A 13,693-nucleotide genomic window follows, 5' to 3' on the forward strand; every position below is an offset into this window, starting at 1 on the left:
TTGTCTGAATGTATGGGATCAGGGCGTGAAAGTGAGTGCGACAGACAGCATGTCTGTGAGATGAAGTTGACATGGTATAAATATTTGGAGCCAATATGGGAAATTTGGGTCGCCATGGATTTTTTCCATTTGATCATGAATGAATCACAGTGTATCATTCGAATGCCACTAGGGGTCAAAATGATTTCGAGGTACCGGCAAACAGTATGATGAAAATCAGCAAAAACATGGCCGAACAATCAGTATTGGGGAAAATTGGTAGTCAGGCATTGTCAGACCATTGAAAAAATTTTAGGTGACTTTGAAAAACCGCAAAAAGAACAGCGGAATGCAAATTAAAAGTTAAGCTAAACAAGAGGGAGATACCCATATTTCTCTTCGATATAAAGGCCAATTAAGCATTAGACTAAAAGAAAAGCTACAAAAAATAACGCATCTCACAGTGATCTACACATTTGGGCATGAAGTGTGTTCTTTGCAGGCTCACGTGTCTCAGTACACTGAAAACCAGAAACCAGCGTAAACTTAAGTGACCTTTGGCAAAACTAAAGTTCGGGAGAAATAACTCACCTGGATCATGTCTTAATTTATGTATTCACAGAAAACTTTTTAATAAATCTTTCCGATGTTTTATTGAGTTACTTCAATCAGTGAAAATTACGTTCTTATTATCGGCTTTACTATAATTGACTATGAAAAACCTTGACTATGAACAACTGATTTCAGAAAGTGCTGATAAAATGGGTTTATCGCTCAGTGACAGGTTTGCTATGTTAAGACAAGAGGAGCAAGGTCAAAAGTCAAAACTGACGAACATTGATCGCCCAAATATATCTCCTCGTAAGCCTAAAGTCATTATAAGTGCCAAACCGGCGATGAAAAAAGCTCCCAGAGGCCCTCCCCGAAAAAATTTTGTTCCGAAATTGGCGCAGCAAAAGATTGAAGCCCGCAATGATCAGTCGCAAACTTCAGATTCAGGTATTCTTGCTCGTAAAATAGCATCTCGTGCTAAAACGCAACTGTCGTTGTATGCAGGCGTATCAAAGCGAAATACAATACAGAAAGAGAGACAAGGCAGACTGTCTGGATATCCTCTAGCTGCAATTACCCAAGCTCTGCTTGAGGCAAGCTCAGAAATTGTAACTGATATGAGACAAAATGTGCCAAGGACACAGAATGCAATTGAAACCCCAAAAGCAGTTGCCGGTAAACAAACTTCTCTATCTCGACTTCCGCAACAGCAGCAGAAAACACAAGTTGTGCATTCTAGACTAGGTGTGCAAGCACGTTTAGGCAAAAAACTTCCCGCAGACGATTTGCGAATTAAATCCGCCAAATTGTCAAAAAATAAGGATAGGCAACTAGCTCAATCTAAGATGGCTTTCAACTCAAATCGTCAATCAAGAAATGTAAATCAGGGTTTCTTGGACCGGATGCCATCCAGCTCATACAGACCGAGCAATAGCCTGAGCAGACGAAAAGAAAATGGTCAACAATTTGATTCCAATCGATTGCAAAGTGGAATCCGGAGTAGATCAAATCGATTCAATCAAAGACCGAGGCGATTTGGACAAATTTAAGATTTACTATTTGCTGGTTCCATGCTAGCAGTATTGGGAATGAGTTCAATGCATATCTCAATGCCGGCCAAAGTTGTTGCCATTTAGTTCCGTCTTCAGTCTGAATCGTCTTATTCTACATTAAAACATCAGTAAAGCAGACTTGTATCAATTTAACGTGTCCTTGTTTAATTTACAACATCTGTTACATTTTTTACTTATTGAATTTCAATTTTCGCTATACTAAATAAAACAAGTGGGTCAAAGAATCTGGTTTTAGTCTTATAACCAATATTATCAACGCGTTGTTGAATTATCATTGTGATAGGCTAAACTATAAAGCATTAATTCATTTCAGATAGCGAGCAATGAGTGCCCAATCGCCTAAAAAGAATCAATCTGCTGACAACCAGGACGAAATAGACGTGTTGTTGAATGACTTCGGCCGTAATTTGAGCGGGGTGTCTGGTGTAGTTTTCTATGGTATGGCTCTGATTGTGGCGACTATTCCCTTGTGGCTCTATTGGCGCATACACATGATGGACCCCATGGCAAACTACATTCCCTGGACGGTCATGTGCCTAGTCAGCGCTTTCCTTATTGCCAAGGTGGGAGCAAGTAGAAAAACACATCCGGGTATAAGTAGGTCATTTCAGTCGGCTGAATTAGCTGATCTGTACGCGTTTTTAAATTTGGTTTGAACAAGCTGGCCTCTGAACTTGAATAAAGTGACCTTAGGCTTTGAGTAAGCTGAACTTTATGCCTTGAATAAATGACGTTCTCATAATGTAAGGAAGTTGCACGCAGAAAATGCGGTCTACTGTCTCTGTAAAAGTCTGATGTAAGCGTCAAATTTCTGAAAAACTAAGCTGGAATGGAAGCGTTACTAAACGATACCTAAAGGCATTAAATGCACTCTAGGTTCTAAATTTGTAAATGACACCCGGAGGAAGACTAAGCTGCAGTTTTTTATATATTGCACCGACAAACGAAATTGACTGTGCGTCACACGATGGTCTGTCAGGCGCGCCTGTTAGAACTACCCGCTCGCTATTCGCGCCTTTTAGAACTGGAAGTAGCCGCTCACTATTCAATTTAGTCCAATCAATTTCTTCAATTTGACATATTCAGTAAAATTTTTAGCTGAATTAAGTTTACAAAAGTCTTGCCGTTGAGTTAAATCACGGTGGTATTGGATTTTTTTTGTATGACCTAGTGCTAATATACGAACGGTTTTTTCTCATAGATGAGAAATCTTACGTTTTTTACCTCTTAAGTGGGCTTTTTACCTTTTATGCTTTTTACCTCTTAGTTCAAATTGAAAATATGGTCAGTGAGAAAATAATCTTTCGACAGGATTTGTGGCGAACGGCTGTAGCAGAGAAAGTTTTAGCCACAAAGTTTCTTGGGGTGGTTTTTGGGACTCGAATAGTAATGGTTTTATACTTTACTGCCTAGAATAACAAAGGATGTGCTATGAAGGATGTGCTATGAACAGTTTCTATCCATCAGCGTGAAAACGTTGAGGCGGTCCACAGATATTTATATGAAGTAGTCTTCGTTTTTCTGGTCACTTATTGAATAAAGCAAGTTCCGTGTCCTCTGCTTATGAGTTTTGCCTGTTTGCTTACAGAAGTCAAAGAGATATTGATCTTCCAGCATGAATTATAACAATGAATTTCTCTCTACAATGAGACTAAAACATGACCCGGTCAAAGTTACGTTTGACATGGTCAAAGTTACGTTTGACATGAGAAAGAACAATAAGTTATAAGCTGATTCTTTTGTTGCGCAAGCCATTATAATTTAAATATTTATAATAGGTTGCCTTCTAATATCAGACTTAATACAAAATCGAGAGCGTCCTTGAAAGAACACTTTGGAAAGAATTTTTGAAGGATCTAAAGGTAACGTCATTGAAAGCATTCGATTTGAGTTGTTTCTTACTTCGTAGATCTTCACGCTGTACGTGAAGGTTGGTGCAAAAAAAATTTCAAGCTCGCGTTTGCTTAAGAAAGGTCTAGTTCTTTAAATAATGGTTTTTTTACATAATGATATATTCTTAACTGTACTTTGCCTCTTTGTCAATCGCATTTTTTGTTGTGTATTAGCGGAAATTAACAATGTTTCTGATCCTGTACGTAATCATCAATAACCTCAAAGTTTTTGGGAATTTGGCCGGAATGATTATTTTGTAAATGAATTTTTGCACTAAGTAAACATTACCATCGAATAAGGATAAAGAAAGTCAAATTTTTGTTTTAAAAGTTTAAAGGCAAAAAATAAACGTTTTTTAGAAACTTGAAATACCATGAGACCTATCATCGGTCATTTTCTTGACGAAGTAGTCTCATAACATCTTTTGTTCAATGTATCAGATTAGACCAGTCATACAGAACATATGCATCATCGGTCATACAGAACATATGCATCATCGGCTGAATTTTTTTTTACTTCCAACAGCATAAGCTTCTTCTTTTGAGCAGAACTACAATACAACATTACAGGAAAAAAGATTTCTGTTAATATTTGAAAAAAACGACAGTAAATATTTGTAAATATTTGAAAACGAATTTTTTTCTGTTCGATATTTGAGTAATATGCCCTCGATGTTAATATATGCTAGATCTTTTTGATTTTCTTGCAATATTTTCTTCGCAGTTAATTGATAATAGCCAAATCGAGTAAACATATTTAATAATAGACGCAAAGTGGTTGCTGGGTCCGTATTGGCCCTTCCTTTGTTTTTTTTACAATCCAAAGTAAATTTTTTCAGACGTCAATGGGCAGCTAATGGTTGACTCCTATGCTTTCTGCTTTCTTGAAATATTAGTGATTTTTTTGAGTGTTGCCTGTGTTGTTGATCTTTTTAATATATCTCTTAGTCAGTAGTTTCAATTCATAGCTATTGACTTTTTAATTTTACGTTATTTTTCTTTTCGGTTTTGTCCGTATTTTTGGTTCATTTTTTTGTCCTGTCAATTAATGTTATTATTATTGACTTTAGCAGTATGTTATTAACGACAAGTGTTTTTGGCGATCTAATGAGGCATAATTAGAAGTAGCTAATGGTTTCAGCTCTTAGCTATTGGTTTTTATTGCTTCAAAACTACTTGTTTTCAAAATATATTAATGAATTTTTTTTCAGTTTCGCCCCTATTTGTTGTTCCTGTCGTTTAATGGCAAGACCTATCGTCTTTCTGGTGGATTTTAAAAAAAAAACGTTACTGATTTAATTTCACAGCTATTAGTGGTATTGGCTCTACTTAAAACATTAATTTATGAGTTTTGTCCGTACTTATGCATTTGACTTTTCGTCCCAAAACCGGATATTTTTCAGCTTACCAGTCTCCTAGTATGCGATTCACAGAATCTGTTCTGGAGGCTTATACTTATCGTGTAGAGGGCGGTTCTTAGAAATTGCTCCCCACCCACCACCCCCGGTATCAGCCCCCTCAATTCACCCCCCCCCCCACACACACACACACCACATCAGCCCCCTTCAATGAGACCCCCCTCCAACCGTCGCCCCCCCCCCCCCCCGGTACACCTCCCTTCTACGCTCACCTCACGCCCCTTCATTTAAGCTAGAGCTAGCCTCACTAAACCGTGGCTATCTACTGACATAGCCAACTTCTTGCCGGTTGTTTGAGAGCAATTCCCCCGACGTTAAGTTAGTTATGTTTGATAGCCACCCTCATCCTGTCAGCCGGCTATTATAGCGCTCCTATTTTTTTTTACTTCGTCGAACAAAAAAATGTTTCGCTTTACCTCATTTTGTCGCTTTTTCAACATTTTGCGTGAAATCTTTTTGACTTCTCTAGGCTAGTTTCTCTCTTCTCTCATTCTGCTAAAAGCGATTTTGAACATCAGTTGCTCAGCAAAGCAATTCAAAATGAACAGAGTCAGTATAAAAAATTGAAGTCAGAAATAGAAACGGGATAAACCCATAAAGCCCAATTTTAGATGCCCGCTATTTGAACGTCGTTCCTTTAAGTCTTAGTTATCATCTCTAATGCTTATTGGTATTGATAGTAGCCCCTGCAGACTCTCTCTAAGAAACAGAAGTATGTTCAACTACGAAATGCCATCAAAATAAATCGGACTTAAAAATGTTTTTGTACAAAAATCTCTTTTTTCCAATATCTTCTATTCTTTCAATCCCAATCATGCTTATTGGAATCAACGGCGGCTATTTTCCGGAAATCTACCGGGTATGTTTATTGTTTATGTTTAGAACTGTCAGTTTTGATATTTTGACATTACCTGGTTTCAAAAAATTGAAGTGTATTTTACTTTAGCCCGTGTTTGTTGTTTTTTTTGCCTTAGTCTGAATAATGAGACGTCTCCATGTCTATGTGTGATTTCTAATAGAAAAAGGTTTGGTGTGTGACTGAGACGTTTTTTACATTAGTTGTAATGAGTGTAACGCCACTGTTACGAAGACAGAAGTGAAATTGATTTTCTCATTTTTCTTGCTTATTATCCAATCACTTTGTGTCTTCTTTGGTTTTCTGCGAAACCCAATGTATGCGTTTTGCGTACGTTAATTTAGCTGTTATCAGATTTAATAACACTACTGAATTTTTGTCAAAGAGGAATGAAAGTCTTTTTTTATTTCCATTTATGTACACGGCTGTATGCTTTGAAATTTTTTCCTCAGGTGTGATTCATAGACAATCATTGGTTTCTGTTTGTTTATTTGGATTGCAATGCAGGACGTGTCTTATTAATTGCTCTCAAACGAAGTTTGTAGCAATTATATTAGTCCTGTTGGCCTTTCTTTTTTTATGCGATTTTTCGCTTGATCGATTTTTCGTCTGACACTTTTCGTCCTCAAAAACGGGATAAACAGGTAGCGCCCAGCGAGCATTAAGTGCTCTTAGAGCCTTTCAGCTCTATTTATGCTCAAACTGTTTTGGAGACTTATACTTATGGTGGCTGAGGCTATTATTGGCCTTCTCTTGGTTTTTTTTTATTTCGTCGTCATGATTTTTGTTACGACCATATGACGTCACAGCCATTTTTTGTTCATTCGTTCATGCAATTTCAACTGAATTGCATGTGTGACGTCATTTTTCGCTCTTAGTGGAGCGAGTTTTTTTGCGCGTGATTAAATTTTTGGTCACACTTGACTTACCTCACTCTCAAAAATGACTTCCTCACTTTGAAATTGACTTTTATTTACTTTAATTCAAAGAGTTGAGGTCAAATGGGTGTGTATCACTCTAAATGAAGGTTATTTGAGATCAGCTAATAGAGGCAGCAATAACTTATACAGATTTTTAATCAAAATATAACAGATCAGCCTTCAATGAAAAGACGAATTTTTTTGGTCTGTCTTTTTTACTGTTTTTTTAGACTGCCGATCTACGAATCTATTGCGGCTATTTTCTGGCAATCTGCCAGCTATGTTTTTATTTTGTGGCTTAACGTTTTTTTTAAATTTCATTGAAAATTGTTTACTAATGTCAGTTTTAACCACATTATGACATTTTTGGGATTTTGACATCAAAAATATTTCATGTTTTTGAGAAAAATTGTCAACTAAATTGTCCCGACTTCAAAGGGTTATTAAATAACTGTACTTGTTCTATACCTAACTTCTTTAGTTTCATGATACGTTTTCAGAAATTATGAAGATTTTTTTCATGCCTTTTTGTACAACGTGCTGGTAATCTCTACAGTCTAGTATTTGGTAACTTTTCGGTTCTTGAAATTGCGTGTGATTAGTTGTTTAGTTTCCTTTGCTTCGCCTTTAGGAGTTCCTGCAATAGTTTTCAAGAAATGATCTTCTTTCCTTCAATGTTTTCATTTTTGTACCTGCTGATTTTATTTAGTATAATGGAGTTCCGAGACTTTCCAAACTTCTTCTACGCTATTAGTTACTAAATTGATGTTTTAGAAATGTTCTTCAGCTGGTTTTTGGTAAATGATTTTTTGCCTTGGAGTTTTTTTTGTTTGCTCTATCGTCTTCCTATTGTTTTTCCATTAGATTGAATTCATTTCGAAGATCTCTTCAAGAAAAGAGAACTATTTGTTAGTTTTAAAGTGTGACGCCCAGACTGAAAGTATTTTTTTGAAATATGAAGTTTAATTAATAGCCGCCGTCATGTACTCTAAGGGCTATTTAGATGGTCTTTTCATTTCGCGTTCCTTTAGTTGGTTTTTTTGTTTTACACAGCTCATCGTTCGCACTGCTGACTTAACCCAATCACTGTTTCAATTGAATAGATAATAGAATTCATTCAAATTCAAACAATGTTGGCAACATAGGGAATGCAGTCACGCTCAAAAGAGCAAATTCAAAAGAAACGGAGTAAACCGATAAACTTCAATAAAACGTTCTTAAGTCATAGTGAATAAGCGTATTAAATTTCACTAGTGTATACTGGTTGGTTTTAGTTTGAAACTTTTTGTACCTAACTTTGAGGAGCTGTATAATCGTCTAATCTAACCAAAGTTGTACTTCAATTTAGAACACTTTAGAGATTTGGAGATGAAGAATCTTACTTTGTACACTTTCTTCTTTGGTTTCTCAATCCTAGTTGGCGTGAAGTGGGTCAAGTGTGGTCATTTTCTTACAATTTTTCGGCTGATTGTTTTCTTAACTTCGGGTAAGTTTTTCGATGTTTTGAGCCATATCAGTTAATCGCGGAGTTCTCTTTCGGTAGATTGATTTTATTCCTAACAATTATTGACCCGCAGGCTTTTTGATATTGTCAATTTACCTTAAAAATTTTTGCTTTTCTCAACGGTATATTTCAAAGAAATATATTTCTAATAGGTTTTATCTTGTCCAGATTTCGCTCTGTTTTCTTGTCTTCGTCCCAACAATTTTCACTTAGCTTTTTTCTGTTTGTCATTTCTGATGATTTTTCAACAACCTTGTTTTTTGCTTGCTTTAATGATGTCAATGCTGAAGTTGAATGCGAACCATGGACGAGAAACAATGCTCTTGGCTGTAATGACGTTTTTTGGCAAGGTCTGTCGCTTCTGGAATTCCGCGGTTTGTTTGTCATTGTCACGATTGTGTTACGACCATTGCCGTTTCACTACCTTCAAATCTCTTTGGGTGCGTCAAGACTGAGCTGTGTGCGTGACGTCAATTTTCAATCTCACTAGAGTTATTTTTTGTTCATCGCCGAGTTATCTTTCGGGAGAATAATTTTTTCTTAACAATTATTAACCTGCAGACTTTTCGATTTTGTCAATTTATCTTGAAAATTTTTTGCTTTTTTTCAACGGTATATTTCAATACTTCTAATAATACAAAGTTTTCTCGTGTCCAGATTATGCTCTGTTTTCTTTCTTCGTCCCAACAATTTTCACTTAGCCTTTTTTATGCCATTTTCTGATGATTTTTCGACAACCTTATTTTTACTTGCTTTAATGATGCCAATGCTGAAGTTGAATGCAAACAATTGTTGTCTCTGGACGAGAAACAATGCTCTTGACTGTAATGACGTTTTTTGGCAAGATCTGTTGCTTCCGGAATTCTGCGGTTTGTTTGTCGTCCTTGTCAGAATTAGGTTACGACCATTGACATTTTACTACCTTCAAATCTGTTTTGGCCATTTATGCATGCAATTTTAGACTGAATTGTGTGCGTGACGTCAATTTTCAATCCCACTAGAGTGATTTCTTGTTCATACCATCGAGTAATTTTTTGTAACATGTCTTTCCTCACCCTCAAAATGTCTTACCTTACCCTCAGGAGTTAAGGTCCTCTCAATATAATTAACGTTATTTGAAGGCAGCTTTACATTTAATTGGTCTAAATAAATTAAAGAGATCACAACTGTTAATAGAGAAACGTTTGAAATTGAAAAGTTTTTCGGTCGCGTTTGTTGCATTGGTATTATCAGACTACAGATTTGTCAGGAGGCTCGGTAATGTGCGATCGCACATAAGGTTCCGACCCCGCTCAAGCACAATTTTGGCATAATTGTCTACCAAATGAGGATCAGATAGAAAAACCCAAAAATTATTTTTCAAAAAAATTGTGTATGACCGATAAGATAGCCTCCAAAGCAATTAACTCAGTGGAGTTAAAAATGATGCAGTAGATTGATGAGATATGCCAATATTGAGAAAGCGAATCAAGAACAGCAAAGTCAAACAACAACAAACATTAACTACATCAAAACTTTGTCCCTTTTCAAAAACAAAACTTAATAACCAAGTCAAAATTGCGTCAGATAAAACTGAAAATAAACCAAATAACTTGTAATTCACCAGAAATGGTATGGGACCAGTCCATAATAAGGCTTGATAACAATTAGACAGTAATGAACGAAAACAGTAAGGTTGAAAAATTCGCTTATTTTAAAACAATTAGTTTCAAAGTAATGAAAACCATTAGAAATCAGCTAAATTATCCCATAGGTTTACGAATACCGATGCTTCTACAGAAGGGAATTATGAAGTGCCGGTATTCACTTTTTATGCGGTTACAATACGGTGACAATAACAAGAAATAGACAACAAACAAAAACTCAAAGTATGTTCCATTACACCTTCTTCGAACACCGATAATGTATATGAGACCTTTTATTGATGAAACTAGGTAACAAGTAGACAAAAAAGAAAGGCAAAATTAAGTAATACTTGTTTGTCGAAAATAAAATTATTTCCAAAGTCATGAAAGCCGATTATTACAGAGAGAATTATTTAAATAAGTTAATTTATTCTTCAAAATGAAGCCCTTAGGACCTGAAATTTTCCAGAATATGTCTTACGTCTACAAAAAGAACGTCAAATATGACAAAAATCAACAATTAATTTACTTTTTTGAAAAACCCATGTCGAAGGCAGTAAGGTAAGGTCATAACGAATCATAAAAACATTAGATATTGTGACACCAATCTCTTTCGACACCTTCCCTAGACACAAATAATGTCATATTTGGCCTGTAATTAACGAGACTAGTTAACAAAAAGACAAAAAAAAGGAACAAAATTGCGAGGTTGAAGTGTTTTTATTTTGGAAAACAATTGTTTTCAAAGTCATGAAAGCCATCAGCTATCTAATGATATCAGAATATCGGCGTAACTTTTCTTCCAAGAAAACCCAATGAAACCAGGTCATTGTACAGGAAATTTCATACGACTAAAAAGACAAAGTAAAAACGTCAGTTAAAGACAAAGAATAAAATTCAAATAAATTTTTCGAGGAAGTAGTGTCGAAGCTGTTAATATTTATCTTCAAAGATTTTGATTGGTTAAATTGTGCCTTATTTGTAGCGCCAATAATTTGATATATGAACTTTCAATAACGTGATAATTTGACAAAACTAGAAAACGTGAAAATTGGCAAATACCTAAAAAAAAAATGTGAAATCTTGTATCAAAGCCAGAAAACCATAACCTAAGGCGTAAAACCGCAACAGATGTTAACTTTTAAATCAGTAGATGAAAAAGCTCAGCTACAATTTGACAAAATTCAGAAAAATAGGGGCAAAGTTCAATAAGCCCTTATTTATTTAATATTAAAATATTTTTAAAAATTAAACGACATTAAGCTCTCAAAGAAATAACTAGATGCATTAATTTGGAGCTGTTGAGGAAACCTATCACTACTGAGCTTCGGTTTGAAATGTTCTGTTCTTTAATTAATATAAAGTATATCGAATGACTTTATTTAAAAAAAAGACCGACTGATTACAATCCGAAATGTTTTTGGATTGTAACAGTCCAAGATTGGTCCAAAACTGGCCCTACTAATGCTGTTCGTCCATTAGGAACACTTTTTTAAATTTTATAGACTAGATAATTTGTTAGTTAAAAAATAACAAAAATGCTGCGTTTTTGATAATCAACGAGTAAAGTTAGTAAAAAACGACAGTTTTAATTACAGAGCACTCTCAACGGAAGTAGAAGTAAAAAAAGCCCCCTTTTTGAGTCTACAAAGATTGTGTTAATGTTGTTTGGGTGTGTACTTCCTGCAAATTTAATCAAAGTGGACTAAAGAAACTTATTTCGTGCTGTTTTTGATGAAAAGTCTAAATTTTGAAATATTTAGCCAGAATTTTTGACAAATTAAATGAAAATAGTCGACACTATTTTTTGTCTTTAAAGAAAATCAACAACACTTCCTTAAAAGATTTTCACCAGTTTTACCAAAATTGACGAAATTTTAGTCAAAAATTCAACGGAATTCACTCTATTTTCTCAAAAAATTTAAACCTCGATAACTTTAAACCTGTAAAAAACGAAAATCAAAATCGAAATCAAATCTTTTTAATTCCATATTCTGCTCTGGAGGAGCTTACTTATGATACCAGTCTCAACTCTCTACGATGAATATATCGATCGGCCAAATTATTGTGAACAAAAAACCATTTGAGTATATAGTTCCTCCTCCCCCCCCCCCTCAAGAGGGGTCGGAACAATAAAGCTATCGCAGTTTTTTCTTGCAATGACCTCGATATTAATTGCTCTCAAACCAAGTTTAGCGATTATATTATTCCTGTGGTCTTTTAATGCTATTTTTTTGTCTGGCCCATTTAGTTTTTTGTCCTCAAAAACGGGAAAAACAGGTAGCGCTCGGAGGGCTAAGTTCTATTAGACTCTAAGTCCGAAACTGTTTAGGAGATATAATTTCATTCTGTGAAGGGTGGTTCGTAGAGTTTGACCCCTTCACCCCTCCCACCATCATCCACTCAATCGCCACACCCTGCACATCGTTCCTACCGTAACCCAGCGCGCTCGCACTGGTTTGTTCTTATCGGACTGGTTTGTTCCTATGTCGTTGGTGCTCTTTTTGTAAACTTTCTAAAAAAAATCTGAGGTCACCCGTACTCGGACTCCTCGGGGAACCACAAGAGAATGTGTGCGCTATTACTGTTGTAGAGAGTTTGTCAGGTACAGGCTAACAGGCGATGTAATTCTATTTAGCGGCTGTCATGTTTTAGTTACTTTTCCGGCTCAGCTTGATGTTCGATGAAGATTAATGGATATCATGATTTCTTAGATCTTTCTCGATTCTTGAGTGATCAATCATTGCGTATAGCTGCTGATTTCGCTCATCAATCAGTACTTTCACTTTCAAATGTTTATTGACTCAAGCGGCACATCACTCTATACGCAGCGCTGGGAATTGCTGCGTTTTGTCTTGTCGTGTAGTCCTCTTAATTATACATTGAAATGATACTGCTGATGAGGACTTGGATGAAAACATCAAGAACAGTGGGCTCCACTTTGAGTAATCATTGGCACTGACAAATTATTTCTTGTTTTTATACTGTTTTCTGTTATTAAAGTAGCGTCTGATGATTTCCCACACTTTCAACTGAGTGCCACGCAATCCTATCTTCAATATTTTCTTGTAGCGACAACTAAATTAGAGAGAGAGAGAGAGAGAGAGAGAAAGAGAGAGAGAGAGAGAGAGCGTGTGTGTGTGTGTGCGTGTGTCTGTGTGTGTGTGTGCACGTGTGTGTGTGTGTGTGTGTGTGTGCGGGCGTGTGTGTTCGTCTGTATGTGTGTGCGTCTGTGTGTGCGCGAGCGTGTGTTTGTGTGTGTGTGTGTGTGTGTGTGTGTGTGTGTGTGTGTGTTGGTGCACGCGCGCGCGTGTGTGTGTGTGTGTATGTGTGTGTGTGTGTGTGCGAGCGTGTGTGTGTGTTTATAGCTGCGAAGCTGTAAGCTGAGCGAAGCTATATTGCGGTGCTCTTGGTTTTTTACAATTCAAAGAATTTGAATTGTATTGGAGCGCTGTCTTTTTTTTTTAAGATCTGTTCACACATTTTCATGATTTTTGAAGTCAAATTGGAGTAGTGATTTTGGTCACGCCGAAACAGGAAATGGAGCGAAAAAGCGAGTGGTTTTGCGGCGTGAATTTTTTTCGCTCTAATTTTAAAGTAGAGTGAGAAAACGGTGTTTGAACAAAATTTTGGTTTCTCGATAGTGGTTTTTCGTTCACATGCGGCAATTTCACTCTGATTTTTGCTGTTTTTTCGATTTTTTGGATCGGATTTTTTTCTAACTGGTTTTCCCAATCCATTCACAGCTCATTCTAGGCCTAGTTTTTTGTTAGAATTAAATTTTCATTTCTCGCTAGGGGTTTTTTTGTTCACATGCGGCATTTTGATATTGATTTTCTAATTTTTTCTTATTTTTTTGTTCTGATTTTTTTAA

At 36.0% G+C, this 13,693-nt stretch overlaps 1 protein-coding gene across 1 annotated transcript in view; it reads left to right on the top strand.

Annotated features, from left to right (window-relative positions):
- The first annotated feature begins 1,894 nt into the window (after positions 1-1,894).
- Positions 1,895-13,693, top strand: part of LOC142358653 (translocon-associated protein subunit gamma-like) — an 18,971-nt gene continuing 7,172 nt past the window's right edge. The window contains exon 1 of the mRNA XM_075410137.1: positions 1,895-2,167. Coding sequence (XP_075266252.1) covers positions 1,928-2,167 — 240 coding nt within the window. The 5' untranslated portion in view covers positions 1,895-1,927. The remainder of the gene's footprint in view (positions 2,168-13,693) is intronic.

This window comes from Convolutriloba macropyga, chromosome 2, assembly GCF_964194025.1.
Source record: "Convolutriloba macropyga chromosome 2, txConMacr16.3, whole genome shotgun sequence".
Classification (NCBI taxonomy): domain Eukaryota; kingdom Metazoa; phylum Xenacoelomorpha; order Acoela; family Convolutidae; genus Convolutriloba; species Convolutriloba macropyga.